The 25,903-nt window shown below is 48.1% G+C and overlaps 9 protein-coding genes across 9 annotated transcripts; 2 read left to right on the forward strand and 7 right to left on the reverse strand.

Annotated features, from left to right (window-relative positions):
• Positions 1–1,223: 1,223 nt before the first annotated feature.
• Positions 1,224–2,765, reverse strand: ATNIH1004_007664 (glycoside hydrolase family 18 protein; the record flags this gene model as incomplete). Its single annotated transcript, XM_033572283.1, has 6 exons — positions 1,224–1,882; positions 1,940–1,997; positions 2,057–2,130; positions 2,251–2,504; positions 2,560–2,660; positions 2,724–2,765. 6 exons carry the CDS (start codon positions 2,763–2,765, stop codon positions 1,224–1,226), a joined length of 1,188 nt encoding a protein of 395 aa, XP_033425598.1.
• A 2,622-nt stretch (positions 2,766–5,387) lies between these two features.
• ATNIH1004_007665 (uncharacterized protein) lies at positions 5,388–6,050 on the reverse strand (the record flags this gene model as incomplete). The annotated part of the gene is made up of 3 exons (XM_033572284.1): positions 5,388–5,682; positions 5,745–5,979; positions 6,038–6,050. The coding sequence occupies 3 exons, from the start codon at positions 6,048–6,050 to the stop codon at positions 5,388–5,390; spliced, it is 543 nt and encodes a 180-aa protein (XP_033425599.1).
• A 2,036-nt stretch (positions 6,051–8,086) lies between these two features.
• Positions 8,087–9,387, reverse strand: prs2 (proteasome core particle subunit alpha 1; the record flags this gene model as incomplete). Its single annotated transcript, XM_033572285.1, has 5 exons — positions 8,087–8,767; positions 8,828–8,922; positions 9,032–9,094; positions 9,157–9,178; positions 9,226–9,387. The coding sequence occupies 5 exons, from the start codon at positions 9,385–9,387 to the stop codon at positions 8,087–8,089; spliced, it is 1,023 nt and encodes a 340-aa protein (XP_033425600.1).
• Positions 9,388–9,752: 365 nt separating this feature from the next.
• Positions 9,753–11,012, reverse strand: ATNIH1004_007667 (WKF domain-containing protein; the record flags this gene model as incomplete). The annotated part of the gene is made up of 1 exon (XM_033572286.1): positions 9,753–11,012. The coding sequence occupies one exon, from the start codon at positions 11,010–11,012 to the stop codon at positions 9,753–9,755; it is 1,260 nt and encodes a 419-aa protein (XP_033425601.1).
• A 466-nt stretch (positions 11,013–11,478) lies between these two features.
• On the reverse strand, positions 11,479–14,600 carry SPC98 (tubulin gamma complex associated family protein; the record flags this gene model as incomplete). Its single annotated transcript, XM_033572287.1, has 2 exons — positions 11,479–13,289; positions 13,346–14,600. 2 exons carry the CDS (start codon positions 14,598–14,600, stop codon positions 11,479–11,481), a joined length of 3,066 nt encoding a protein of 1,021 aa, XP_033425602.1.
• Positions 14,601–15,693: 1,093 nt separating this feature from the next.
• On the reverse strand, positions 15,694–17,702 carry atfA (bZIP transcription factor atfA; the record flags this gene model as incomplete). Its single annotated transcript, XM_033572288.1, has 2 exons — positions 15,694–17,219; positions 17,603–17,702. The coding sequence occupies 2 exons, from the start codon at positions 17,700–17,702 to the stop codon at positions 15,694–15,696; spliced, it is 1,626 nt and encodes a 541-aa protein (XP_033425603.1).
• Positions 17,703–20,379: 2,677 nt separating this feature from the next.
• Positions 20,380–21,990, forward strand: ATNIH1004_007670 (BCS1 and AAA domain-containing protein; the record flags this gene model as incomplete). The annotated part of the gene is made up of 1 exon (XM_033572289.1): positions 20,380–21,990. The coding sequence occupies one exon, from the start codon at positions 20,380–20,382 to the stop codon at positions 21,988–21,990; it is 1,611 nt and encodes a 536-aa protein (XP_033425604.1).
• Positions 21,991–22,262: 272 nt separating this feature from the next.
• Positions 22,263–22,679, reverse strand: ATNIH1004_007671 (hydroxyisourate hydrolase; the record flags this gene model as incomplete). Its single annotated transcript, XM_033572290.1, has 1 exon — positions 22,263–22,679. The coding sequence occupies one exon, from the start codon at positions 22,677–22,679 to the stop codon at positions 22,263–22,265; it is 417 nt and encodes a 138-aa protein (XP_033425605.1).
• An 892-nt stretch (positions 22,680–23,571) lies between these two features.
• GET3 (ArsA family ATPase) lies at positions 23,572–24,713 on the forward strand (the record flags this gene model as incomplete). The annotated part of the gene is made up of 4 exons (XM_033572291.1): positions 23,572–23,576; positions 23,626–23,962; positions 24,026–24,615; positions 24,671–24,713. The coding sequence occupies 4 exons, from the start codon at positions 23,572–23,574 to the stop codon at positions 24,711–24,713; spliced, it is 975 nt and encodes a 324-aa protein (XP_033425606.1).
• Between the last annotated feature and the right edge of the window lie 1,190 nt (positions 24,714–25,903).

Below are 25,903 nucleotides of genomic sequence, written 5' to 3' on the forward strand. Positions count from 1 at the left end.
CCATTCACGTGATCACACAACCGATTTTAACGCACTAAGCCTCCGTCGCATCATAATTCCCACACGATCGATTTCGAAGGTTGAGGAAGACAAGTCTTGTCGAGGTGAGTTATAGAACCCTTATCCTGCTTTCTGAACATGGGATATACGAACATCTGGAATGTCCAAACCTCTATATCTTCGTCGTAAAGCGCGATCTGGTTTATCGACGAACAACAGAAGAATGGACCCATGACAGATGCCAGCGCCCATGCGCACCAGCTGCATATGTTGGTACAATCGCAGTAGTAGTTATCTAACAGTAGCAATGTTACAGGCCTTCATCAAAATGCAGATCTTCGTCAAGACCCTTACGGGTAAGACCATCACCCTCGAGGTGGAGTCCTCGGACACCATTGACAATGTTAAGTCCAAAATCCAGGGTAAGACTATCACACGCTCTCACTTCGTGGAAGAGTCCTAGTGATGGCGAACTTGAGCTTACATGGAATACAGACAAGGAGGGAATCCCCCCCGATCAACAGCGTCTGATCTTCGCTGGTAAGCAGCTCGAGGACGGCCGTACTCTTTCGGACTACAACATCCAGAAGGAGTCGACCCTTCACCTCGTGCTCCGCCTGCGTGGTGGTGGTAAGAAGCGTAAGAAGAAGGTCTACACCACCCCAAAGAAGATCAAGCACAAGCGCAAGAAGACCAAGCTCGCCGTCCTCAAGTACTACAAGGTGGACGGTGATGGCAAGATCGAGCGTCTCCGTCGCGAGTGCCCCTCACCCGAGGTATGTTTTTCCTATCTTGCTTGGTATATAGTAGATGGTCGGAGTGCTAATTTCGTCCCATTAAGTGCGGTGCTGGTATCTTCATGGCCGCTATGCAGAACCGCCAGTACTGCGGAAAGTGCCACCTCACCTACGTCTTCGACGAGTCCAAATAAGTGTACTCTGCACGAATCGTCTCGCTTTTCTTTGTTCCCGGTAATGCCCATTACCTAGGATATTGTCGGTGAAAGAAGCCTGGCAGGTGTCGGATGGAGGAGCATGTTGGTTACAATGGTCCCACAGTAGCCTTCAATATAAAAAATGAATAAAAATTGATAACAACACCTACCCCTGCAACTGAGAACCAGTTCGGCTATCCTGTAAAGCAATATATATATTCAAATGCCGTAAACGACAATTCATGCGCAGTAGGTGAACCAAAAAGAATATCAACAAAAGATAGTCCACCTAGTTGAGGCCCGCTCTGAGATTGTCATACTTGCTCTCTGGGTACGCCAGGGCGTTGGAGGATTGGTCCAGAGCGGACGTTCCCCCAACACCCTCCACGAAGGTTCCAATCAAGCTGCCATCGGCTTTGTTCGCGGCTTTACCACCGCGATCCCCACTGGTTTCCCACCACATGCCGCCGCCAAGATTGCGCTGCTTGATGAAGTCTATTTTCTGCTCCGCCATTTGGACAGTGTCATAGGACACCATGGTCCGAGCTGTAGGGTCGTACGACCACGATGCACCTGCCTGTGGATCGTAATGTTCTGTTGCGCCAGGCCTAGGCAATGCCTTGTAATCCCAGATACCATTCTCCCAACTTCCCTCTCCTACTCCAGAGAATGGGGTACCAGGTCCATCAGTGTTGGTAAACGCTCGTCCGTACAGAGGCATTCCCAGAATAATCTTAGAAGGCGGTACCAGACCAACTTGGATGTAGTGATCGAGCGCTTGGACGGTCGAGAACGGCGTTGAAGTCGGGTTGCTGGTCGAAAAATTGATGTTTGCCTGGTGACCAGCATTGGTATCCCAGCTGCCAGCATAGTCATAAGCCATTAGGTTATAGAAATCTAAGTAGGGTGTCATCTGAGGAAGTTTGAGCTTGGTATAATTATTCGGGCCTGGATGGAAAGATTTAGATCAGCCTGTCGATCCGTGGCGTTGTCCTGTCTACATACCGGCTGGGCACGCAATCGTCAGAAGGAACTTCCGGTTGGAAGCTGCTCTGTCCAGGGTCTAGAGAAAATTCGTATCATTAGTGATGGCTTCAGCAATATTGAGCGGCAACGACTCACCTCACGGCATTTCTGGAGGAGCAGGACAAAGTTCTGTGCTTCGGTCTCATCTGTATCCACGTCAGAATCGGTCTCTGTAACACAAGCCATGTCAGAGGCTGCTCGCCTTTGGGATACTCCCAGTCAACATCGAATCCTGGATCAGTGAAATCAGTAGCTTGAACACGGCCTTTTTCCGTAGTGGACAAGGTTACCATCGAAGCCCAAGTCCAACACAAGCCTGGTGGCGGTCTCAGCGAATTTAGTCCGCCCGGCGTCTGAGCTAGCGGGTTGAGCGAAATTCGAAGAGTAAGTCCATCCTCCGATCGAGAGCAGGACCTTCAGCTTCCTGTTCTGTTTCTTGAGCAAGAAAAACTGCTTGACGCAGCCGTAGGCATTATGGCCAACGTCGTTCCACGAATCGGTGGGGTAGTGCTTTTCGACGTCAGACCAAGTATCGGACAAGTACCTGCGTCGAGGTCAGTTGGAACATGGAAGAATTCATGGACAAACGGAGCGCTCACACTTCGCCAGACTCTGGTCGGACATTGGCAAAAGCATAGAGGACGTGAGTCAATTTATCCGCGGGAAGGTCCTGGGGGTTGTGGTTGCGTCCATAGATCGCCTTCGAGTACCAATGTTGTTAGTAGCCATTTAATGAAAGCAGACACGGGGATCCAGCATTTACCCAGTTGACAAAATACGCAACAGACTTCATTCCCGAAGACATCGTGGATACAGATGAATTGTCAGAGGTCACTACAGAAGCAGGGCTACTAGATTGCACAGGAATTAGAGCCAGGTTTTTGGTTCCAAAATAACGGAAGGAGAAAATGTCAGAAGGCTGAGTAGTATGAGGCAGTTGAGATATGGAGAGATGGCCATAAGTGAAACAAACTTATTTCACTTTCTCTCAAATCAATGGCCACTTCTGAAAAGACTAAAGACTGCAGCCTGCCGTACTTGCTTGAGAGGGAGGACTTACCTTTTGTTGTACGATGCGGGATCGTATGGAAACAATAACAATAGCTGATGATTGGTGAATTCTAACAGCGATGGCGAAATACTGTGGAGTGTGGCTGAAAGGGCTTAGTGGATTATGTAATGACACGTGCTTGACAGGAACAGATCTAAAACGGATGCTACGAGGAGAGGAAGCTTGCACTTTTATACGATTTTCGGCAACTAACAAACACAGAACTTCATCTCGTATCGCTATTCTGAACCCCCTCGGGATACAGTTGGTGGTCTAGTCATTCTTCCGTCTGACCTTTGCATTGCATCTCCCGAGACCAGATAGTCCTATTTGTTTGTGTCCGGGTGACTGCAGTGCTAGTATCTTCTCTTGATGAAGTCCTTCGTTTCACTGAGGATTGAAGGACTAATTTCGATCTTATTTGACTAAGTGATTGGCAGTGCTCATCTGACGAGTACCTATCGACTGGTCACAAGAGCACCGCCCTCAGCCGAAGAAGGTTATAAGTTGGCCAAGGTTCGAATGTCGCGGCGGGTCCAATTCCCAGATAAGGTAGAGGAGCCTCCGCGATGGAAACGATCCCGGATGATGGCTATTGAAAGGCCACGCGTGATATATGAGTCAAGTTAGTTAGTGATTTAGCCTCCGTCATGGGAACTTGGATTGCAGTTTCCTGTCACGGGCTGACTCCCTGGTGTAACATCCAAGGTGAGCCATTCTGGAGGACATCTTAGTATGAATATAAGGCAATATATTATGTGTCAAGCAGGGAAGATACGCTAGGCCTCAGTTGGGCCCACTGACTCATGGTTGGGCCTAATAGTTTTCCAAATGGCTAGGGCGCATGATGCTCACATCGCGGAGTATATAGCTCTACGGGATGCGACAGAATTGAGGACCGTTGCAAGGTTTCTCATGCAGTGTCACAGACACAGAGTAAGGCCGGGATTGAGAACTTAAAAAAAAAAAAAGAAAAAAGAAAGACGCCAGATCTATTGATTTGTTGGATTTGCTCAGATACAACCTTGTTCATTGGCCCCCGTTTTTTCTCCACCGCTGAATGGCCGGAAACCCGGCCAACGTGGCAGATGACACTAGGTATTCAATCCTCGTGGCTCTGAAGCCGAGAGAACTGGAGCCAACTGGTTGGGATCTTGAAGGTCAGAAAGGCCAGTTACCATGGATCTTGACGAACAAGCGTAGGATCGTATCGACCTAAACGCCGATGGTACAGGTTGCTTGGCGTTTTAAGTCCAAAGGTGGACCGTTGTGAACACCCTCAGCTGAACTCTTCCTCGCAGCCACTTCTCTGGGCCATTTGATTGGCACCTACCACTTTAAGCTACTGCAGGGCTCATTTGCACGGCCACTTTTTGATCCCACCGCACGCGGCCTAAACGGACGAATATTATGGCCAGTGTGAGAAAAGCAAAGCAAAGAAAAAGGCCCCAAGGAAGCCCCAGCTTAACCGCCATGCAGCAGTGGAACTGTGGAAGTAAAGTTAGCCCCATTCCTTCCGTTGCGCCCGATGGGTTCCACCTGGTTTTCAGCTGGGATGTGTTCGATTTTTGCGTCCCAAAACGGGGACTAATATATATGGACCAATGTAGTTTCGGTATCTCCGGTGGATATTGACTGGTCGTCGTCCACCATATTCATGATTGCATACGACATTGGACATGTGCGGTCGAGACTTTCTGTTAGCCTCCATTGATTATTACATTGCATTTCTATTGGATGCTCCCAAGAAACACTAAAGAGGGCCCTCGTGTGCATCCAATTTAGTTTAATCTGGATTATTTTATTCTATATCACGCCCCACGTCTCTATCCGTGGGATCCACAGTTTGACAGGAAACACCCAAGGCCCCCGATCTATGGGATCGTGTCTTGAGATGGAAGATACTAGATTACAGAGGGCAATGATGATGGCAAAATTACAGGTCATCGTTCAGCTAGCCAGAGCGAAACTTGATCTATCCACATGAGAAAATGAAATCACCGAAATCAACAGTTTCCACCAGGGGGTCTCATGCCTGACTGGTACAGATGCTTACCCAGTGGGTCCGAGAAATTCAAAATACATCGCCAACCCAAAAGAAAACATGACAACGGGAAGAAAGAAGAGAATAGCAAAGAATTCTCAGTAGGAGCGTCCATCATCTCGCGTAAACGATCACTCATGGGTATATCATCAACGCACATCACAAAAAAACAAAACACTAGAAAAACAGACGCTTTTCTTTCCAGTAAGAATTAAGCGACCTGCGCTTGGTAGTAATATCATGCCACTCGATATTAATCGTAATCGATGCTGTGCCCCCAAATCGTTGGAATAATCATCATGCCTTCTTCGTCGTCTTCCATTCAATCTTTCTTAAGGATGTGAACGTATCCATTGAAGAATCACCCCCAAAGATGGATCATCGTTCACCCAATGACCCGCCCGCACATCTGCAGCTCGAAGGTCGGCAACGACATGCTGGTCCGTCACCTGCACTAGCTCCTGTCGAAAAGTATTGCTCACGGCCTTTAATTGAGCGGCATGCTGAGGGCCTGGTCTCTGTCCTCGGAGAACGTTGGCACGATGCATGGCCCATCGTTTCGCCGCCGCCGCGCGGAGGTATATCTTGTGGGCTTGGAATCGGCGTGCACTTCCATCGAGGATGACCCTGTTGATGATTAGGAAACGAAGCCGATAAAGTAAGAAAGACACACAGAAGGGGGCATTTACCTCTGTAGCTCTGCCTTTTCGGTCTCTGCATTAGCCGCCTGCATTGAGGGCATGCTAGGGCAGTAGTTGGATGACAACAAGTTTTGGGCAGCCGCTAAGGACTCTCGGAGAACCACATAGCCCTCTTCGTAATAGTCCTCCGCCGGGACTTGTACATTCTGCTGGGGGATGTGCAAAAGGAGAGTTCGGTAGTCGTTCATTATCTCTGCCAGCCTTAGGGCACGTGCTTGATTAACTAGAAAGGGTATCCATTAGCATGTCATTGTTCCTCGATGGTACAAAAGACTACATACGTCCATCGGCCATTGTTAGGTTCGTCTATCAGATTTCTCTAGTCGTTTTGCCAGAAAAAGACTAAGAGAGTCTAAAGAATGGGTGACAAGAAACCAATTGAGAAGCAACAGCAACAACAGCAGAAACGAATACTATTATAAAGGCAAGTAAAAGGAAAGCAAGAAACGAAGGCAATTGGCAAAGCCAACTAAAGAAACAATTGAAGGACGAGCAACTCTTGGGAATGAATGTTTCATCTGAGACAAAAAAATTCCATCCCATGGTTTGAGAGGGTGAGATAACCCTTTTAAGGTTATTCGCACTCCTTGGACAGTACCGACGGTGTTCATAAGCCGAGTATGGACAGCTTTACAAAAGAGGATCATCGTGGATCGTGGCTGGCTGCACCAATGGAGGCTGATAATGGACAACCAGGACATCACAGCTAGGGACTGCAGCTGGGTAGTAGCAACCATGGTGGATCTATAGCAAAAGGAAACGTCCATAAGATTTCCGGCCAATTCGGTATTTTTTTTTTCGGTATTATTATTATTATTATTATTATTATTTAATTTCCGCCAACAAATCGAAAGAGAGGAATTGATATTCTAAGCGCGAAACTAAGCAACGAGTCCAGAGGATATGAGTGTCTGATTGAAAAACAGAGGTAAAACACATAGAGAATAATACGAGAGAGAGACAATCCTACAGATCTGAGAAATTAAAATATTTTATTTTTTTTTTTAAAAAAAAAAGAAACAGATAAAATAAGACAAGAGAAAAGAGGGGAACTAGAACCCCACAGGACCGAATGCATAACAACATCCTCTCATGTGTCAAAGAACCATTCCAGCGGGAGCTCATCCATCGTGGCTTTCCTGGCACGGACTGGGTCTTCGAAAGACAGTGCGTGCATCTCGCAGGGTCTGGTCTTAGTGCGCAATGGAAATAGGCGAGGGCGAAAACCACAAAAAAAAAAAAGAAAATAAAAGAGATACAGAGAAAGAAAAAGACTGAGCAATGAATCAGTTCGGCCAGACACTAAAAGCCAGCTGGGCTGCTTTACCTAATTAGCGGTAGTGGGGTTCCGCCACTGACTACAGTCTAACGAGTATCAGGCAGGTCAATTCCTAGGCCCATAGCTAGGGAGGTACCTCAAGGTCCAGTTCCATTATTCTCGGTTTCAGGTTCGGAGAAGACCAGAAAGGAACAACACATTGTCAGATTCTATAATTATTCCATTCCATTCCCCTTTCCCTGGGATAGGTTGACGGCGACGGCGCGAAAGCCACACCAGTACAGCTCAGCCACAGTTGTTGGCTGGTGGCCAAGCTGAAACTCTGTGCTGCCTGAGGCATAAAATATACAGTGACAGTCACTGACTGACTAGGGTATGGTTCCGACGGAATGTATTTATTTATCGGTGGCGATATCCACATCAACGGGACTCATTCCACCCCATTCCATTCATTCAGCAGCCAATCAGTTAAACTTCAGTCCACCGGTGGCTCCATCAACTTGCTTGTCTGGGGCTATATTTTGCATAGCATCACATTTGTAATTGTGATTCCTTTTGCTGGCCGGGGTTTTACCTTGAATGAATGCAGTATGGTTTTGCATCGTGTTGCATCGCATCGCATCACGTCTCATACATTGCCCTTGCGATGATGGTTAGTTGGTTGGCTCCCTGAGAAAACAAGGACCTTGCAGAACGTGATGGGTGAACGATTGACAAGTCAACTGGATTGGAATAGTTCGATATGTATCCATCCTCGATCTCTGAGAAACCTGAAGTCGCCACCGGTCTGGAGAGGGGTAGGGAGGTAGTTAGGACGGATCATCCATGGTACGTTACATACATAGGTAGCTACGGAGGACTTGCCCTTTCGATCATTGTAGACAGATTAACTGCAAGGAGGAGGAGGAGCATCGACAAAAGAAACATTGTCCAATGTCCAATGTCACCAATGAGAGTTCAAAACGACCGGTGATATTTCATGTCATCTGCGTCTAGTAACATGCGTGTTCTCAACAATCAATTAATCAATCAATCAATCAAATCCATTCGATCAATCCTTCTCGCTAATGGCCTGCAGCCGCTCCTCGATCTCATCTTCCGTCAGAGCGCGGAATCCAAGGTCTGTTCCCTCCTGGCCATCTGTCCGAGGGCCGCCGACGATTCCAATTTCCAACTCGTGCTTCTTGAAATCGACGCTCAGCACATTACTCAGCGCTGTGATGCCCAACTCAACGACCTCTTCCCAGCTGCCTTCGGCGTAGTCCTTGTTCTTCAGTTTCTTTTCCAAGTGGTTGAGCCCCTCCTGCTGCTTGGGACCGGATGCAGTGGCCTTGTATCCGGCATAGTACCCTGCGGGATCACATTTATAAAGTTGGGGCCCCTTCTCGGAATCCACCGAGATCAAAGTCATGGCAACTCCTAGCGGACGCATGTAAGCCTGCGACCCAGATTTAACTTTAGTATATCCCTTAAGTTCCACAATATCACCCAGGTGGTGCAAAGGAGAGAGAAAACCGACCCTTTGTGTGTAGACCTGGTTGATATTGGCCAGTCGCTTGGCAAGAACATCACAAGGCATCTCGTAGCCAAACTTGTATCGGAACTCTGCCGCCTCCCCACGAGCACGGTCGACACTTGCTCGAGCATCGGCTATGGAGCCGGTCATAACGCAGCCAACGGAAGGAGAAAGCTTGAAGATATGTGAAACGGAGGTCGGATCGATCAATTTATCCTAAATTGTGGAAGAATCAGACGCAGTCGGAATCCCGGGGGGTGCAGCAATCTGGCTTACAGCGACTTTCTTCTGGGACAACACCACAGCACAGTTCTTTCCTCTCACCCCAAGCGAGGTGATATTTGCAGCAGTAATGGCTTTGAATGCATATTCTAAGGACAGGACCGGTTAACCAAGCCCCATAGCAACGACGGAAGTCGTAACCGGAAAGGTTCAATTGTAGTCCAGTCCCGACGGGGTATCACGACCAGAAATACATACCCACTTGATACAGGCGGCCCTGGTCTGAAAAGATCGTGATATGTCTGTCGTAACCTGCACTTCCTATTCATGGCGGTCTTGTCAGTTCACGAAGTCATGGACATTAGGGAACCAAATGGCCGTACCGGACATGGTGACGGCGGCCAACTGTGATCTTCAGGAAACAAGGCAGAACAATTATATAAAAGAAGCACAGTAGAAAAGGTACCAAGGAGCAGACGGATGGAAAATCGGGAGATGGGAAGCGAAACGGCGGGGATTTCCAAAGGACGCGTGCCAAAGGGTGCCTGGTCGAAGCTCTGAGCTTCGATTGAGTAAGCTCTCAGAAATCCGTCACCGCCTTCCGCTGGCACCATAAAACATTAATATCCAGAACCATTTCAGACTACCTATCTCAGGTTTGGAATTAAACTTTACCTTTTTTGGGTTATTCAGTAGTAGTGACCTTGGCTAAAGACAAGATAAGTCATGCCAGACATCTATCCATACATGCTAAAGACTACAACAGCTATGATCTTAGGCCGAGAAAACTCCAGGTGCCTAGCCCAGGTATCAAACTTTTCGCTAGAAACTTTTGGAAATAATATATGTGGAGGGAAATAAGAGATGTAGACATAATATGAAATATGCAGGGGAATAAAGAAGGATGTAGGACAGATCCTCCACAGGAAAACGAGAAAGAGCCTAGAACCAATTTTCGTTCCGACATCAAGATAGAGAATTATGGTGACGATGAAGATGACGACCCATTTGAGCTGGTGCTTTCGGAGTCGCTATCATTGCTTGAGTTTGAAGACGAATCACTGGGCTTCTTGCGTTGGGTTTTCGTAGCATTGTCATCATCGCTATCGCTGTCACTGTCACTAGAGCTCTCGCTTTCACTGCTACTTGAAATCTCCACGACAGCAGTCCGATTTTTCTTTTTCTTCTTAAGAGGCTGGTTCGGATTAGCGCCGTTCGCTCCCTTCGCCTTCTGCGCGGGTTTTGGTTTCTGGAAGATAAACAGAGTACCATTGACGGCAAATAGCAATAGCTCTGCTCGCAGTCTCTTCTCGAGTTTCTTCAACGTCTCTCCATCCAGTTGATCGGAAACATCAACGGTGTTCAACTCGTCCTTTTTGTCCTGCGACAGGCTCGCTCTAAAAGCATCAACAGCCTTGTTGTAGCTCGTCAGGTCCGACCTAGAGCTCCTTTCCGTTTCTTCTGCAGTATCCGCATTGCCTTCCGAAGATGTCGCCTCTACCTCTGCTCTCACGACTTCCCCGGCGATTTCACGTAGCCGCTGCTTCGCACCTTCGCTCTTTAACCCCTGAAGATATGCAAGAAGCGCAGCGTTGTACTGGGTCGGAACATGCTCCAGCGACAGGATGTTTTTGAAGAGATGCGTCTCACGGTTTTTCTGGAATTTCCAAGCCGATCTATGTTTGTAATAGAGTCTTAGATATGATAGAATAGAAGTCTCGTGAATCTTTGGTGACGCATTATTAGCAGTAGCGGTTGATTCTCCCTCGGTCGACTGTCCGTCCTTCTTCTTCTTCTTCTTCTTCTCCTCCTTTTTCTTCTTACTTTCATTCTCATTCTCTTTATCCTCTACAGGTGAATCAGACTCATCATTTTCAACAGCAGCACCATTCGCCTTTGAAGAATCCCGATTATCGCCATCAGATTCTCGGGCACTCTCATCACCATCATGGGTCTTCGTCTCCGCCGAAAAAGATACCTTGTTCTTCTTTTTCTTCGTCTTCTGTTTCTTGTGGGATTCAGGTTCGTTCTTCTTTGTATCAGTTGCGCCGTCATCCTCATGTCGCCGCTTCTTGCTTTTGCGCGCCTTCATTTCCTTCATCTCCGACTCCTCCATAGTGGTATTTCCCTTGTTTGTCTCGGCTTTTTTGTCGTCAGAGTCCTTCGCATACTTGAGCTTCAGGCCTAGTTTCTTCCACGCCGGGACGTTCGCCGACGCCGAAGAGTCTGAGCCTGCCATTGAGTGAAGTTGTTTTCTTTCCGTTTTCCGCTTTCTTGTGCAGTCGAATTAACTGATCCGTCTTGGTCGCATGTATTTGGGGATTTCAGGTCCATCCCAGATGTAGTAAGGGAGACAATGAACTGTTCTTCGTGGTGTGATTGTTGGTTGGTGTTGAAGGAAATACTATTTATCTGGGAAAATTTCCACATGAGCCGCGGAGCTTTGACCGGGCGGAATTTTGGCTTGATCCACTCTGATATGCTACATGTACTCTGTACAAACAAGAAATATCAATTCTGCCCGAAATACGTCCTATGATTGGAAATAATTCCCATGAAATCATCATATTACATTATCATGCTGCCCTATTACCGTGATCCTATATACTGTCCTTTTCCGTTCCTCGACTCCTAATAACTCCAAGCCTTTAATCACCAGAGAATGCCACCAGAGGCCAACAGATGCACCTGTCAATGGATCTGACCTATGAAACATTTCCACTCGCGTTACCGCCGCTTTCACCTTCCCGCTTCTCTCGCTTTATCTCCCTTTGCGTCGTCCCTCCTGATGCAGCCGCCTTCCGTCGCGCCCGTTCCCGCTCCCGCTCCTTGTCTCGGGAGCTGACCCCCGTTGTCCGCTTCCTTCGGGCTGGTTCATAAACGTCGTTGAAGTTCATGACCACACCGAGGAATCGCATGTCCACGTCCGGCTGGTATGCAAGGTCTCCCAAGAGGACGTTCAGCCGCGATCGGAATTCTGCAGATAGGTCTCGAAGGCGAACACGCAGCGAGGCAAGCATGTTGTCATCGACGGAGAGATCGTAGTTCATAAGGGATGAGGGTGTATCGACGCCGTCGCCGGAATGTCCGATATTTGGGCTCTGGGCCAACGATGGAGAAACTGATGAGATGGATGCTTTGTGCGCCTGCTGCCGAGACGATGCAAAAATATCGCGCTCCGAGACGCCCCAGCGACCTTGAGCCGTGCGAGTCTCAATCCTGGCGCTGAGTTCCTGTCTTCGAGTGAATTCTGCGACAGAGAATGAATAGAGTCCATCGACAGCGTCCTTGTACGCGAGCATGATCTTCAAGATCTGGTGTAACTGCGTCAGGAAGCCCTCCTCCGGATACTTGTTTGCGGATGTGGATTTGGATGACGAGCCGAGGAGACCCTTGTGTGTAATAGAATTGAGATAGTTGGTATGCGCTTCAATAAGATCATCCAATGTGCACCCAGGTTTTGAAATTGACGCCTGCAATTGATCCCAACTAGCCTCGATGACCTCAAAGAGAATGTAATATTGTAGCTGACACACAAAGTGGATCATTTCGGCCATTACGCACCGAGCGCGTTTCCAATCAGGCCCAACCTTGTCATTTACGTTTCCTAGGACACCCCGGGAGCCAGTCATGCACCGTCGCCAGATGCTCCCTAACGCGAACTCAACGCGTTTAACACGCCAGAGAAAATTAAAGACCTTGAGGTACTGCGTCGAACCCCAGGGCGTAATGACCACGTCCACTGGTGCATCGATTTTGTACTCCAAGGTAAAACAATCCCAGCCAATTTCGCCGTGACTAAGCTCTAACATCCGAGCATCCAGGCGGCGGAGGACATCCGGGGAGTCATACTGCGCATTAGAAGCGCGAATAGCATGCTCCAACTGAGCGGTCAGTGTATGTCTATACTGTGAATTGGCGGGCCGATCAAGGTTTGAGGCCAGTGATTCCATTAGCAGGGCAATGAAATCACCCTGGCCCAGCAGCAGATATTTCTTCAATGCCTTGAGATGATCAAACAGCTTAAATTTTTCGTCCATGAGATGGATGAGCCGTGCCATGGTGGTTTTGTAGGCCTCGTCGATCGACGTCTCTAGACTTGCCGTATCACCGTATCGCAGTTCTTTTGAAGCTTCCTTTGAGTAAGCTTCGACCCAGCCAGAATCTCCGCAACCGTATCGAATGAAGTTCAAGGATTTCCCAATAAGAAAGACTTTCTTCGCAAACTCCTGTGTTATGATGGAAGGTACCATCTCATTGTCTAGCTTGTATTTGTCCTCCCACACGCTTGTCGCAATGCGTCGGGGGTCTGTGCTAGGTCTGAACTCTGGCTCAACAACGAAAAACTCCTTATACGGATCAGAAAGCTCGCCATCGTAAATCCAAAGTCGTAGCATATCATAGAATGGTCTTGTGACGTGTGCGAGAAGCTTCTCCGCGAAGGCACAAACGAAAGGATCCCCATGAGAAGTCGAGAACCCGTGTATCAAAGATATAAGTTGGCCGCCTTTCTTGTCTAGAATACCATTAGAATGGATTTTTTTTTTTTTTTTAAATTGATGGAAGACTTACTTTGAGCTTCCTCAACAATGAGACTCATAAGCCGCAGTGCCATTGTCGCGTCTCTTGTCCATACGGCGCATCGCTTCAAAGTTACTCCAGTTTTAGACGCGCTACCTGGATTACTGAGGTCTTCTGACGCAGCCAACGCCCGCCGAATTTCTCCTTCCAGTGTCGCGACTAAGCCCAGGTAGGACCGAAGCTCATTCGAAAGAGCTGCCCGTAAGCTCTGGCTAAGAAGACCACCGCCCGAGTCTTCAACAAAGGCTGTAAGTCTCTTATATAACAGGCATGGTTCAGCGATGGTGTTAAGGAGAGAAATCATCGGGATAGGAAGCGTGGGCGGTAGATTTAGAGTTGAAGATGAGGAGAATTCGAGGCTGGAAGATGATAAGCCTTGCAAATTGAACGGAAGATCACGCAAGAGGCCATGTTCGGCAGGCCGGGTCAAGCTCTGTTGTGTCCCTGACGGACGGAGAGTGCTTCTCTGCTCTTCCGGGTTATGAATATCCCTTGGTGCGGTATTGGACGGATCACGGTTTGACCTTTGCTCTTTGGCTCTCTCACTATCTTGCTCTCGGTTACTTTCATGCACTCCGTCTCGTTCTAGCCGTCGAAAAGAAGCCCTCCGTTCCTGTCGGTCAGGTAATTGCGACGCAGAGGAACTAATAGCAGGTCCATCCTCGTCCCAATTATCAGGCATTCGTCCTCCTGCATCTTGTCTTGGCTTCTGGCCCTTCAAGTGTATGTTTTGTATATTCCCTTGCTCCATCTGTGGAGTCCAGCTTCCCCCCTCTTCATCCATCTGCTCCTCGTAGTCGTCCGAACTCGATAGCCGATAGAGTAGATACAATATAGCCCACTTTTGCGACAGCACAGGCTGGGTCAACAAACGCGAGTACATGTTGGAGAATCGTACAGCCTTATCAGGACTCGCATTCTCACGCAATAGCTTCCGCTTAATCAGATCGGGGGCATTGTTGATACTATCTGCACCTGCTAAGCTTCCTCTGCGATTACCCCCCAAGCCTACTCCACCGGAGGGGGAAGCCAGATCGCTAGGAAAATTTGAGTACGCATCGAGTATGCGCCACGAGCGTTCAAGGTTCTCTCGATTCCGCTGTGCTTCAGCCGCTGCGAGGGCTTCTGTGTCGTCGGAAACGTCATTGCCTACGGCGGACAGGGAGAGCGGGGGAGTGAGGGATTCGACGAGCTGAGCAAGGGCCTCGTCGACGCGACGTGGACGCGAGGGCTGGCGAGTGGACATTGCTCTTATCCCAAGCAAATTCGGCTTTTGTTCCGCTGTGTATCACTCGAATCCGTGAATTGCAAGTCGCCGCGTCGAGTGAATGCCGAGGCAACAAGTAGGTTGGGTGTTTAAGACGGCGAGGCGAGGTGAACTACGAAGGGGATTCTTGAGTTCACTGAGAGTAGCGCAGATAGTGCATTGCGACCTATACTGTCTTTGAAAACGGTGATCCAGTCTCGATTGCATCGATTTCACTTGCCGGCCAGACAGCCTCGAAATGCATCGGCTGCGTGTGGAGAGATATTTTTTGTTTGGGTTGTTTGAAGCCACCCGCGTCTTGCCAAGCCTTCAACGTCACCCTCATCTTCGCGTGGAGGAAACTATGAAATAGATAGCAGCTACAGAGTCTAATTATTATAAACAATTTCGGAAATAACTCGGATTAATACTCAGCATGCTCCATTGATTGACGCCTACAGACATCTTGACATGTGAGATTGTAACAGTAGGAAGTTATGGTAGAACAAAAAGCCCCCGTTGCGCCACCTAGCAAAAACCGCAGAAACAATCAGAATTCAAAAAAAAAAAAAAAAAGGCAACCAGCAACCCACAAAATATCAAACAAGCGAATAGAAAACCCTTGAACAAGGGAGGCCAACCAAATTATAGCAAGGAAGGGAAAGAGTATAAAAGCAATCAAGCGTACACGGCACATCAAATCACATCCTTCAAGACGACCAGTCTAGGGGGTCCCTCGAGAATGAAGGCTTAAGCGTAGAAAAGGACAAGGCAGAAAGAAAAAAAAGTAGCAAATAAGCTTTTTGCGCCGAAATTGCGCCTCCAGTGATATCCCATGTCAGACCCTCAGATTCAGTCGACCGTTTTTGGAATTCGTATACATCATTAACACCTACCCATGCCAGGGGCCGCACGAAGAGCCGAAGCTGAAAACGATCGTAACGCGGGCACAAGATCCCAGCTAGCGAACCCCGAGCTCTGACCAGAGACTGGTCTGCGCTTTAACACAATTGAGGAGAAAAGCTGTAGCTAGGGACGTAAAAATGGACCAAGATCGGGGCATTATTAGGACAGCGGTCTAGTAAAAATATTTTTATTGTCGTCGAAGGCCCTGCGCAGGAATGGGTGCACCCGGTTGCATCCCCATATTGTTGGGGATGTTGTACGGGTTGGAATCGAAACCTGTCGACATTCCATTCATCATCAAAGGACCAATTCCTTGCGCTTGGGAGACTGGACAATCCTTATGGGCAAGCAGTAGGGTCTTTAGGTTCACAATTTCTTCACGCAGCTGAGTTACTGTGGCAGTCAGAGCATCATTCTCTGAAGTAAAAAGTTCAACCTTCGCTTGTAGGTTGGCAAGCCACTGCTTCTTTCGCTGTCGACATTTAAGTGCCGCAACCCTAGTAGTATCTGTGAGCATCGCTTGCAAAAGATTTAAGGCATCGATCTGAAGGTTCAGAACATACCGATTCCTCTCTAGGAAATTCTTCCGCTTCTCTTCATCCGTCATCTTCTTTGAATCAGTCTGGGGCTTCTTCTTTTGCTCATCTTCTTCGTCCGACTCTCCCATATCAGAGTGAGGTTCAGGACTACCAGATGACTGGTTCATCTTGGCCCTTTTATTTGGACCTTTGGCGGGAGTGTCATCGGCTTTGCGCCTGTTGTTCGCGGCACCACTAGCTTTCGTGTTCGTGTTCTTCTTAGATTTTCCTTTAGGACCCGGTTTTGCCAGTTCCCCTTGAAAATCTGAAGCATCCCCACTGGCTTCCCTCCCATGATTCGAGGCCCCGTTCAAGTTCTGAGAGCCGCGGTTGTCTACACCGGGATCACGTGGCTGGTCGTTACCTTGAAGTGGCTGGTTCGACATGAACTGGTTGGCGCCCGTCTGTCCACCTTTGGCTAACATGAACAACCCATTCGCCGCATCCGCGGCATCATGATGTCCGAACGGATCGACCCCTGAGGACTGGTTGCTTTTGATATCCATGGCTGCGCTTTGGGATCCTTGATCGGGCTCAGAAGTTGGGTTGGAAGTGGGACCATTCAAACTGTTTTTCTTGGCAGTGAGTGCTGTGCGATGGAATTCAATGGTTGAAGGCGTTGCGCCTCCACTCTGCAGTTGCTGTAAGAGGGCCTGGGAGTTAGGACTGGGCGCTGGGAACATAGAACCTCCACCACCAGGCGTCAGTCCAGTACGGATTGACGATTCGTTTGGAGTCGGAAAGCCTCTGCCAATGCTATCAAAATAGTCATTAGAACCAGCAGGCCCAGGCAACATGGCAGGACTCAGCGGTCCAGAGCGCAATGAGTTTGACCAGTTATAGCCACCGCCCGCAGAACTGGTACCTGGTATGGCAGGAGAAGTGAGTGCTGCAACGGGAGGAAGGATCGATTTCCCCGGTGTCTCACCAGAACCACTACCACTACCACTTCCGCCTCCGCTAAAGGACTGTTCAAAGGGGTTCGGTTCCAAAGAGAAGGGGTTATGGACCGAGTTAAAGTAATCGGGAGTATCAGCAGCACTTGTTATAGCAGGACGTGGAGGAGGTGCCAGCGAGGATTGTTGATCTGCATCGGCCTTTTGCTCCTTGGTCTCTAGCAATGAAGCTTTAGAGTCTGCAAAGTCAAGAATATGAGTCAGCGGATAATGTGATGGTGAAATAAGGCGATAAAGGCTTAGATGTCGACGATAAGATATCAATAATGAGGTGTGGTCAACGGGAAGAATGCGATGGTGTATCAACCGTGCCGTCAGGGATCAGATAGCAGAGCCCCATCGATGACGCCAATTGTGAGGTCATCCCGGCGGCAGAACAGACAACATAAACATCTGGACAATAGTGGCGCGTGCGTCCATGGCAGAATAAATGCGTGACCACAAAGACAGTGTGAAAGATACCAAGGAATGATACTAATGAACAAGAGGTGGGGAAAAAAAGGAAGTTAAGCGATAAAAATAAGCGACCCCAATGGGCTCAAGCGCAAGGAAATATACCAACCTTCGGCATCTAACGCGTTCTTTTTCGAGTCCATTGGGGGTGGATTACGAGTGTGATTCGCTAAGTTGCTTGCAACAGTCGAAGCAACAGCTGCAGACATAATAATGGGCTGGAGGGGAACGATATAGTAGACGAACCTTCGGAAGGGGCTGCAGGTGACCGGCAGAGAAGAAATGGGTTCAAAAAAAAGGGAAAAAAAAAAAAAAAAAAGACAAGCGAGAGAAAAAGTGGCAAAGATAGAGAGTCAAACTCGTAGGAGGGAACAAGAGTAATATAGAGAAAATAAGAGCAATGAGAACTAACGCTAAAAGTTTGAGGCTGCTTGTTGATATCGGGATATATCTGTCTCTCTCTCTCTCTGCAGAGTGTTCACGAGAGTAACTGCGAGGGAAGGGAGATGAGAAGTTGTGACGTAGTCGGGTTTAACAGGGAGATTTTAGGGGGGGAGGGGAGGCGGCGAGAGTGTCATGAGCTAAGCGTTCTTCTACCGGCTACGAACTCGACGGCTGTCACGCCAAAACTATGCAACCCTGGGTGAGTACAAATTCCCACGGGTCCCAGCCAGAGTGCAACCTCGAAAAGAAAATCGAATAAACTTCTCTACAGAGGAGTAGGACGATTTTATTTTATTTGATTTCTACTTTTTTTTTTTTTTTTTTTTTTTCGTGGAGAATGCTGTCGACGCTTGTCTTTGGCAATTTTCCTACTAATTTACGATTGATATGATTGATTTTTTATATTTGTGCGTATCGTCTTGATTTCTAATCGACCCCAGGAACTTATTCAATCAATGGTAATGAAAGGGGAAAAGCCAACTCTATAACAGCAAAGGGGAAAGAAAATCAAGGATTGAATGTATTATGCAGCCAAAATTCTGGCCCTTGCTTGCAAGTAGTCAGAAACTTTGGAGATAGTGGGTTCCTAGTCATACTTCTCGACCAATGCCGATGACGGAAGCCATGGAACAGTCGACAACAGAGAGAGAAAGGGGGGAGAAATATGACAGAGAGAGGAAAGCTGCATCGTTCCTTCGGAGAACAATTTAAGAGAGACTGTGAAACTTAAAATGGGCAGCAACACTATATCTCCAGATTGAAACCTGAACTATGAAAAGACCTCCAGCGATGGGGAGACAGAAACCGGGATGAGATCACGGTGACGACGACAGGAATTTTTCTGGGCTGATCGGACCAACCAAGTGGCCACTCACAACATGTTACCGGCTCCACTACGGCCAGCCACTCATGAGTATCGTTCCATGGAAGGTCCCCCTCATAGACAGAGTTGGATCTGCTGTCGAAGCAGGGACGAATCAAGATCGGTGCCATGTTTGTTCTCTTGCAGGGCGGTCAGAGTTCTCGCTGAGATGGGATCCAGGGTATTACCTAGTAAGCAGTAGGCACGGAGTACTGTAGCAGGGAAATCTGCTTTACCTGGGATCATACGACAACCAGGTACTCCGTAGTATCCCTTCTGGTTCCGTCCTCCGTCAGGGGAGTCACTCGTGTACATTGACTGATACCGCCATCCATCATCCATCCATCTGCTGATTGGACCCGGAGTGATGACGCAATACCATCATGGTGATGTTCGTTTCGCTGTCATCTATCACGTGATTGGTCCTCGGTTGATCTCGTTGGGGCCTTGGGGCCCTGAAAAAGGATGGGTGGGTTTGCTGGATTGCCACCAAAGAAATGAAGTCTGGACAATCCAGAAGGATCTGTAGGCAGGCACCCAGCGGACTCACTTCTAGTCCACCCGGTGGAGATGTAGCTGCAGTTCTGCACTACGGGGTACGTAGGTACAAAATTCAAGTCTAAATCGACTGTATTCCTCTATATATTAACAAGAGGATCCATTGTGCAGATGCGGAGACTTGTAAATTAGGGCAAAGCTGGCAACTATATTCAAGTATGCGGGGCTCCAGAAAGATACTTTTCTTTGCAATCCTTCACCTTCATGGCGCACTGGATATATCAGATGAATGCAGATGGGTTTGGTTTTGGTGTTCTAATACTATTGTTTTATGAGATTATCGATATAATAAAAGGGGTATAACTTGAAGTGAAATTAAAGATATCGCATCTATTGGTCCTCCACTTTTTCTCCTTAACCTTTTAAATAAATGGAAGCAATGACGTCTTGCGCCCCTCAATTCTTGATTTTTCAACAATGCTAGCAGTGGGGGATTCCTACTAGACCATTCTAGACTAAGGGTCGATTAATTTGGCTAGAAGTTCGATTTTTCAGGTTATCCCAGAGTAAGGAGCATACTTTGTTGGAATTATCACTGGGCATTAGTATACTAATTAGGTATGATATTCTAACGCTACTGCGTACAAGTCACATTACGTACTTGAGATTACTAGGTAGGACGGAGTGCCGTCTTTAAAATAACAAAATTATCCTATAAAACTTAAATAAATTATAGCAGCTTGCATGTTGCATATGCTCATAAAAAAAATCTATGTCTAATCCGAACATCCCTGATCTCACAGATGCTATTTTATTAAGCTTAAAGTCTATCCATGATCCCAATATTTCCAACGCAGGATAGATTACATGATCTGCAGGGTACCTGATCCTTGACCATCATGTCAGGTGGGTTAGCACAAGGCAACATTCAGCCTTGTTGTACGAGGCCTAGTCGTGGTTTATGTTGGAGCCTAAGGTAGAAAGAAGTACTAATACCCCTTTAAACAAAGGGAAGATCGCCCTTATTCTTTGGACACCTTCATGGCTGCTGGCAATGGTGGCAGCCACAATCGGCACACAGCATGGAGTCTCCATTTGGGAAAGTCTTCTATCTCTCATCTTTTGCCTTGGGATCATTTATTGCAAAAAGTCTCCTTGACCAGTATGGCACCCTTCCTTTCCATCTATTCTACTCCAGCATTGAGGTGCATTCGTATGACGAAGCGTACAATTATCTCATGTTTTGGTTGATGAAAGAGCACTTCAATGAGAATAAGAGCCATCTGATTGCGAGCACGTCTTTGAATTCTGAGATGTACGATGGAAATGATACAGATAAAAGCAGCACCGATGATTTGTATCCAGATCAGACTGTTGATGCAGAATGGAAAGCCTCATTGGCCAATACTCGTCCACTTTTATGGACGCCCTCGACCGGCACGCATCGCTTCAGGTTCATGGGTCGAAACCTGGCTCTCACCAGAGAAGTGGAAGAGCGTGGCACAGTGGTCTACACAAGGACGGAGAAGCTGCGGATCTCATGTCTAGGGTGGGATTCATCAGCCTTGAAGCAGCTGATGCTGGAAGCCCGACTGGAATTTTCGCAGAAAGAAAAGGGCAAAACCGTCATATACCGCGGCACTAAAAGATACGAAGAGTTTATATGGACGCGATCAACGTCTCGTCCCGCCAGACCTCTATCAACCGTCCTGCTTGAGGAGGATCGAAAGCATGATTTCATCCAAGACGTGCAACAATACCTTCATCCCGCCACGATGAAATGGTACGGTGAGCGAGGCATTCCCTACCGACGAGGCTATCTTTTCTATGGCCCTCCTGGTACTGGAAAGTCCAGTCTGGCCTTCGCCGCTGCTGGATTTCTTGGGTTAAACGTTTATATCCTGAATCTTGGCTCCCAGCAGCTCACGGAAGACGCCCTCGCCCAGCTATTCCAGGATCTGCCACGCAGATGTTTGGTGCTCCTCGAAGACATCGACTCCAACGAAGTCACCAGCCGTCGGACCAAAAAGAAGCGAAAAGGTCGGAACAATCTGACACTTTCTGCTTTACTCAACCTTATCGACGGAGTGGCTGCTCAAGAAGGCCGCGTTCTGATCATGACCACCAATCACCATGAGCACCTGGACCCAGCGCTCATTCGACCTGGCCGTGTGGACTTCCAGCTTGAGTTCAAGCTTACGAATCGCTCTTTAACAATGCAAATGTTTCAAAATATCTTCTGTAGCCCACATCCGAATATCGATTTACAAAATAAATACAATCAAAACGAATTGGCCCCCTTGAATCAACGAGATATTTGCAAGTTTCCGACTTCCAATGGCTCTTTGAATGTATACGATCCCCCAAGCCTTTCGGATGCGGATATCGATGAACTGGCTAGAGCGTTCGGAGAGACAATCCCCGAGTATACTTTCTCTCCCGCTCAAATTCAAGGCTTCTTACTGGGATACAAAACATCTCCCGAGCATGCTATCGCAAATGCAGAGGCATGGGTCCAGAAGACGCGAAATGAACAGTCGCAACGGGTTGTCGGAGAGGTGGAGGAAATTCAAGGGGAGTCCAACCCAGTTGAGGACCAAAAGGAGTCAGATATCAGTGGAGATGAATCGGGAGATCAGGAATCGTCCGACGACGACGAAGAAGACGCGACACAATCAGCGAGGGGCTGCTAGACAATGTGTTGTATCATGTACCGATAGAATAAATTATACAAGTACTAAGGATCGAACTAGCTTTAATTTCAAGGTCTGAGTAGCCGGTGCCGATCTACCTTCATGTCTAGAATGCGAATAACTTAGCGACTTTGCCTATATCATACACTCCTGGTGTCCATCTTCCATGAAAACCAATGCCCCCATTCACATCGAGCAATTCCCTCCAGTATACAGAGCCGTCTATACCACACCACAAAGATAATGAGGACCATCCAGCACTCTTAATTAAACTACGAGCCCCGATAGGTAGAATAATTCCAAGGCCCCAGCAGCACCGGCACATGATAGTGCCGCCACCCTTCCTCTCCCTCACGGCCTCGACCTTTGACGGTGAATTTCACTTCCACCTCTGGCCAGAAACTCTCCACACCTTGAACCTCATACCATGGCCCCACCTCAAACTGAACAGCCCAGTGCGTTTTGCTGTCCGCTGCCGGCAGGGATGAGAGGAAAGTGGGAACAGTTGTTGATGTAGTCGCTTCGGGTGTCCAGTTCTTTACCCGCCCATCTGCATCAGTGGTGGCCCGGAAACTGATGGGGCTCTGGCCGGACGGGCTCGAGAGTAGAGTCAACGTCACAGGGAGATTGGCCGCGGGGGTGCCCGTCAACGTGTTCAGGACATGACAGGTGATCGGATCGCGAGGCATCGGTGCTGAGGTTTGTATGGAGGACACGTTCGGGGAGGTAGAGGGTGTTCCAGGGGGGGGAAGAAGCTGGTTTTGGTAGAGCTCAAGACGGTCTATGACTATGCCCAATTTATCACTTAACGAGGGATGTCGCGAGACACTGTCCATCAAGTAAAAGAAATAGAGAACAGGGATTGCGCTCCAAAGAGGATGGGTGTGAGAAAGAATTTAATTTTGGTTTTCTGCGTCCGGGTCTAGGTCACAGTAACCTTTTCTATCTCCGCTCCTCATGCATCGGAGAGCACCGATAACTCTCCCAATATACTCGGAGGATACCTTCAGTGGGGCAGGCAGAGCTGTTGGTCAAACGCTGGCACCTTACGCCGTTTGATGTAGTGCTGAGCCTGTCTTGGGATAACAGTGGAATTGATTACATATTATATGGTCCGCCCGCTGATAACTGCATGAATGAATAATGCAGTGGATGGATTTGCTCCTCACATCATGGCATGATGTGGTCGCCTCAGGCAGAAAGCCCCGCACGTGCCCCTGGGGCCAGCCATCGTCCACACACAAGCGGCTAGACGGACTCTGCTCTGCAATCACATAGTGTTTCGATTTGAGGCGGTGCTTGTCTGTCACCTGGTCGCTCCCTGCGTTGATCGTAAGAAGTCGATCTATCTATTCATCTGCTGGTGGCTCGACTCTCCCAGGTAGCACGATCTTCGCGAAGCTTCGACCGCAAAAGTTTCGGGTTTTGCGGGGATTACTCCGTACAAATACGTGGTGAATCCAACTTCGATCGCCGTCTGTCAATCTAAGCAGTACGTTGTCCATCTTGAATGCTCTTTCCACTTATTTACTACCCAGGAGCTGACTTTGAACAGTCTCATTAGCCCACACGACCTTCACAATGACGTCCAACGCCGTCGTACAAGCCGACGATCTCATGGAGCCTACGCTCCAGTCGATTATCGGCCAAAAAAACTCTTCGCTGGATCTTTGTCGGTGGGAAAGGAGGTGTGGGCAAGACGACGACATCATGCTCTCTTGCAATCCAGCTCGCCAAAGCCCGCAAATCAGTGTTGCTTATCTCCACTGATCCCGCACACAACCTGAGCGATGCATTTGGGCAGAAGTTTGGAAAGGAAGCCCGGCTCGTGAATGGATACACAAACCTCAGTGCAATGGAAATTGATCCCAACGGCAGTATCCAAGATCTCTTGGCCAGCGGTGAAGGACAGGGCGATGACCCTATGTCTGGACTTGGCGTTGGGAGCATGATGCAGGATTTGGCATTCAGCGTACGTGCCCCCCCCTGATTGCCAACCGTGACAACCCATGGACAACTTGACTAACTGTCGTAGATTCCTGGCGTGGATGAAGCTATGTCCTTTGCGGAGGTTTTGAAGCAAGTCAAGTCTCTGTCTTATGAGGTTATTGTGTTCGATACTGCCCCGACTGGCCACACCCTACGCTTTCTCCAATTTCCCACTGTGCTTGAGAAGGCCCTCGCAAAGCTTTCCCAGCTGTCGTCTCAATTTGGACCGATGTTGAACTCAATCCTTGGTTCTCGAGGTGGCCTCCCTGGTGGTCAAAACTTTGATGAGCTTTTGCAGAAGATGGAGTCTCTGAGAGAGACGATTAGCGAGGTTAATTCGCAGTTCAAGGATCCTGATATGACCACCTTTGTCTGTGTCTGTATTGCAGAGTTTTTATCTCTGTACGAGACCGAGCGTATGATTCAGGAACTGACCAGTTACAACATCGATACCCATGCCATCGTAGTCAACCAACTCTTATTTCCCAAGCAAGATAGTGAATGTGACCAGTGCAATGCACGAAGGAAGATGCAAAAGAAATATCTTGAGCAAATCGAGGAGCTCTACGAAGATTTCAACGTTGTCAGGATGCCGCTGTTGGTTGAAGAAGTCCGAGGAAAGGAGAAGCTGGAGAAGTCAGTCCCCTATGCAATCCCGCGGAAAATCCATGATTGCTAACATCCTCTGCAGATTCAGCGACATGCTTATGCACCCGTATGTTCCTCCCCAGTGAGGCGATGGTGGGCCTATGTGATGTTTTCCTTACGAGATGCTTGGTGAATGTTATTGGGATGAGATATGAAAAAGAAATAGACAATAATACACGGAGCTTTTTTTTTTGGCTCTCCACCTGGCCACGTCGATTTTCGAAAGCTTTCCACTTGGTTACAGACTCTTTAGATTACTTTGGGAGTACCATTTGCCTTTCCCTTTCTTGCCTGATGCAATATTCGTCAAACCATTTCCTCTTCTCTCCTATTTGCCCCAGCGCCTCACTCTTGCCTCCTCGGGGCTTCTGTCATTCGTATGGAAAGAACGATCAGCTGGAACTCCGTGTTAGGGTCGTTCTCACCCTCAGTGGGTCTTTGCCTGGTGAATCAGGCTGTTTAAGCCTTTTTTTCTTTTCTTTTCCCCCTTCGTTGACCAGATTGATAGATTATGGTTCTAACATCTCTCACATGTACAATGTTCTCCATATGCGGCGACTCCTGCTTAGCTGCAGTTTTCTGTCTCTTGCCATGAATGGGAATCCCGCTGCCTGCACCAGGATCCAGTTATGCTGTCTAATATTGGAAAACTCTAGGAAGGTAACTGGCTAAAGGGTGAGATCGATCAACCGGTTATCCTGCTGGTTAGAGGAGAGAGCAATCCTACATTCGTTTACAAGCGAGTTATTCTTTGTTGTTTTCTGGCTTTGGGCGCGCAACCTACAGTGGGCTCAAAAAAGGAATTGCAGTATCAGGAAGGATGACCTCCTATGGAGATACATGCTCCAAGATCACCCACTAGAGTTCATGAGATGGTACCTACATGGGCATGTCTGCGGGACGGGGCTCTGTGTTGACGTATTGGGCCCTTCGGGGTTAAAGTCAACTGAGAGAAACCTTTCATTTCGTTGTACGCAACTTGTGGAGCTCCAGCAGCAGGTGGATGAGTCTAGACTCAGTGTACTCCCGTGGATCGTCAGATTGCGTCATTCATCAGATAAAGAAGCTCCGCCTACGACATACAAGGTGAAGTATCGGGCTTCACAGGACGCACTTGCGGTCAGCTTTGACTACAGGCCTTGAGGCAGGTGTCGTAAGTTCGCACAGCGCACACTCTATTTTAAGGGTAGGAAAAGCGTTTCCAGTCCGTTTTCGAAGTTAGCCGAGCCATCTATTGGCCGCGTCGTTGGAAACAAGACCAGAGTCAATTCCGCCC

Source organism: Aspergillus tanneri (assembly GCF_003426965.1).
Source record: "Aspergillus tanneri strain NIH1004 chromosome Unknown AapTan_7_pilon_pilon_pilon, whole genome shotgun sequence".
In the NCBI taxonomy this organism is placed as follows: domain Eukaryota; kingdom Fungi; phylum Ascomycota; class Eurotiomycetes; order Eurotiales; family Aspergillaceae; genus Aspergillus; species Aspergillus tanneri.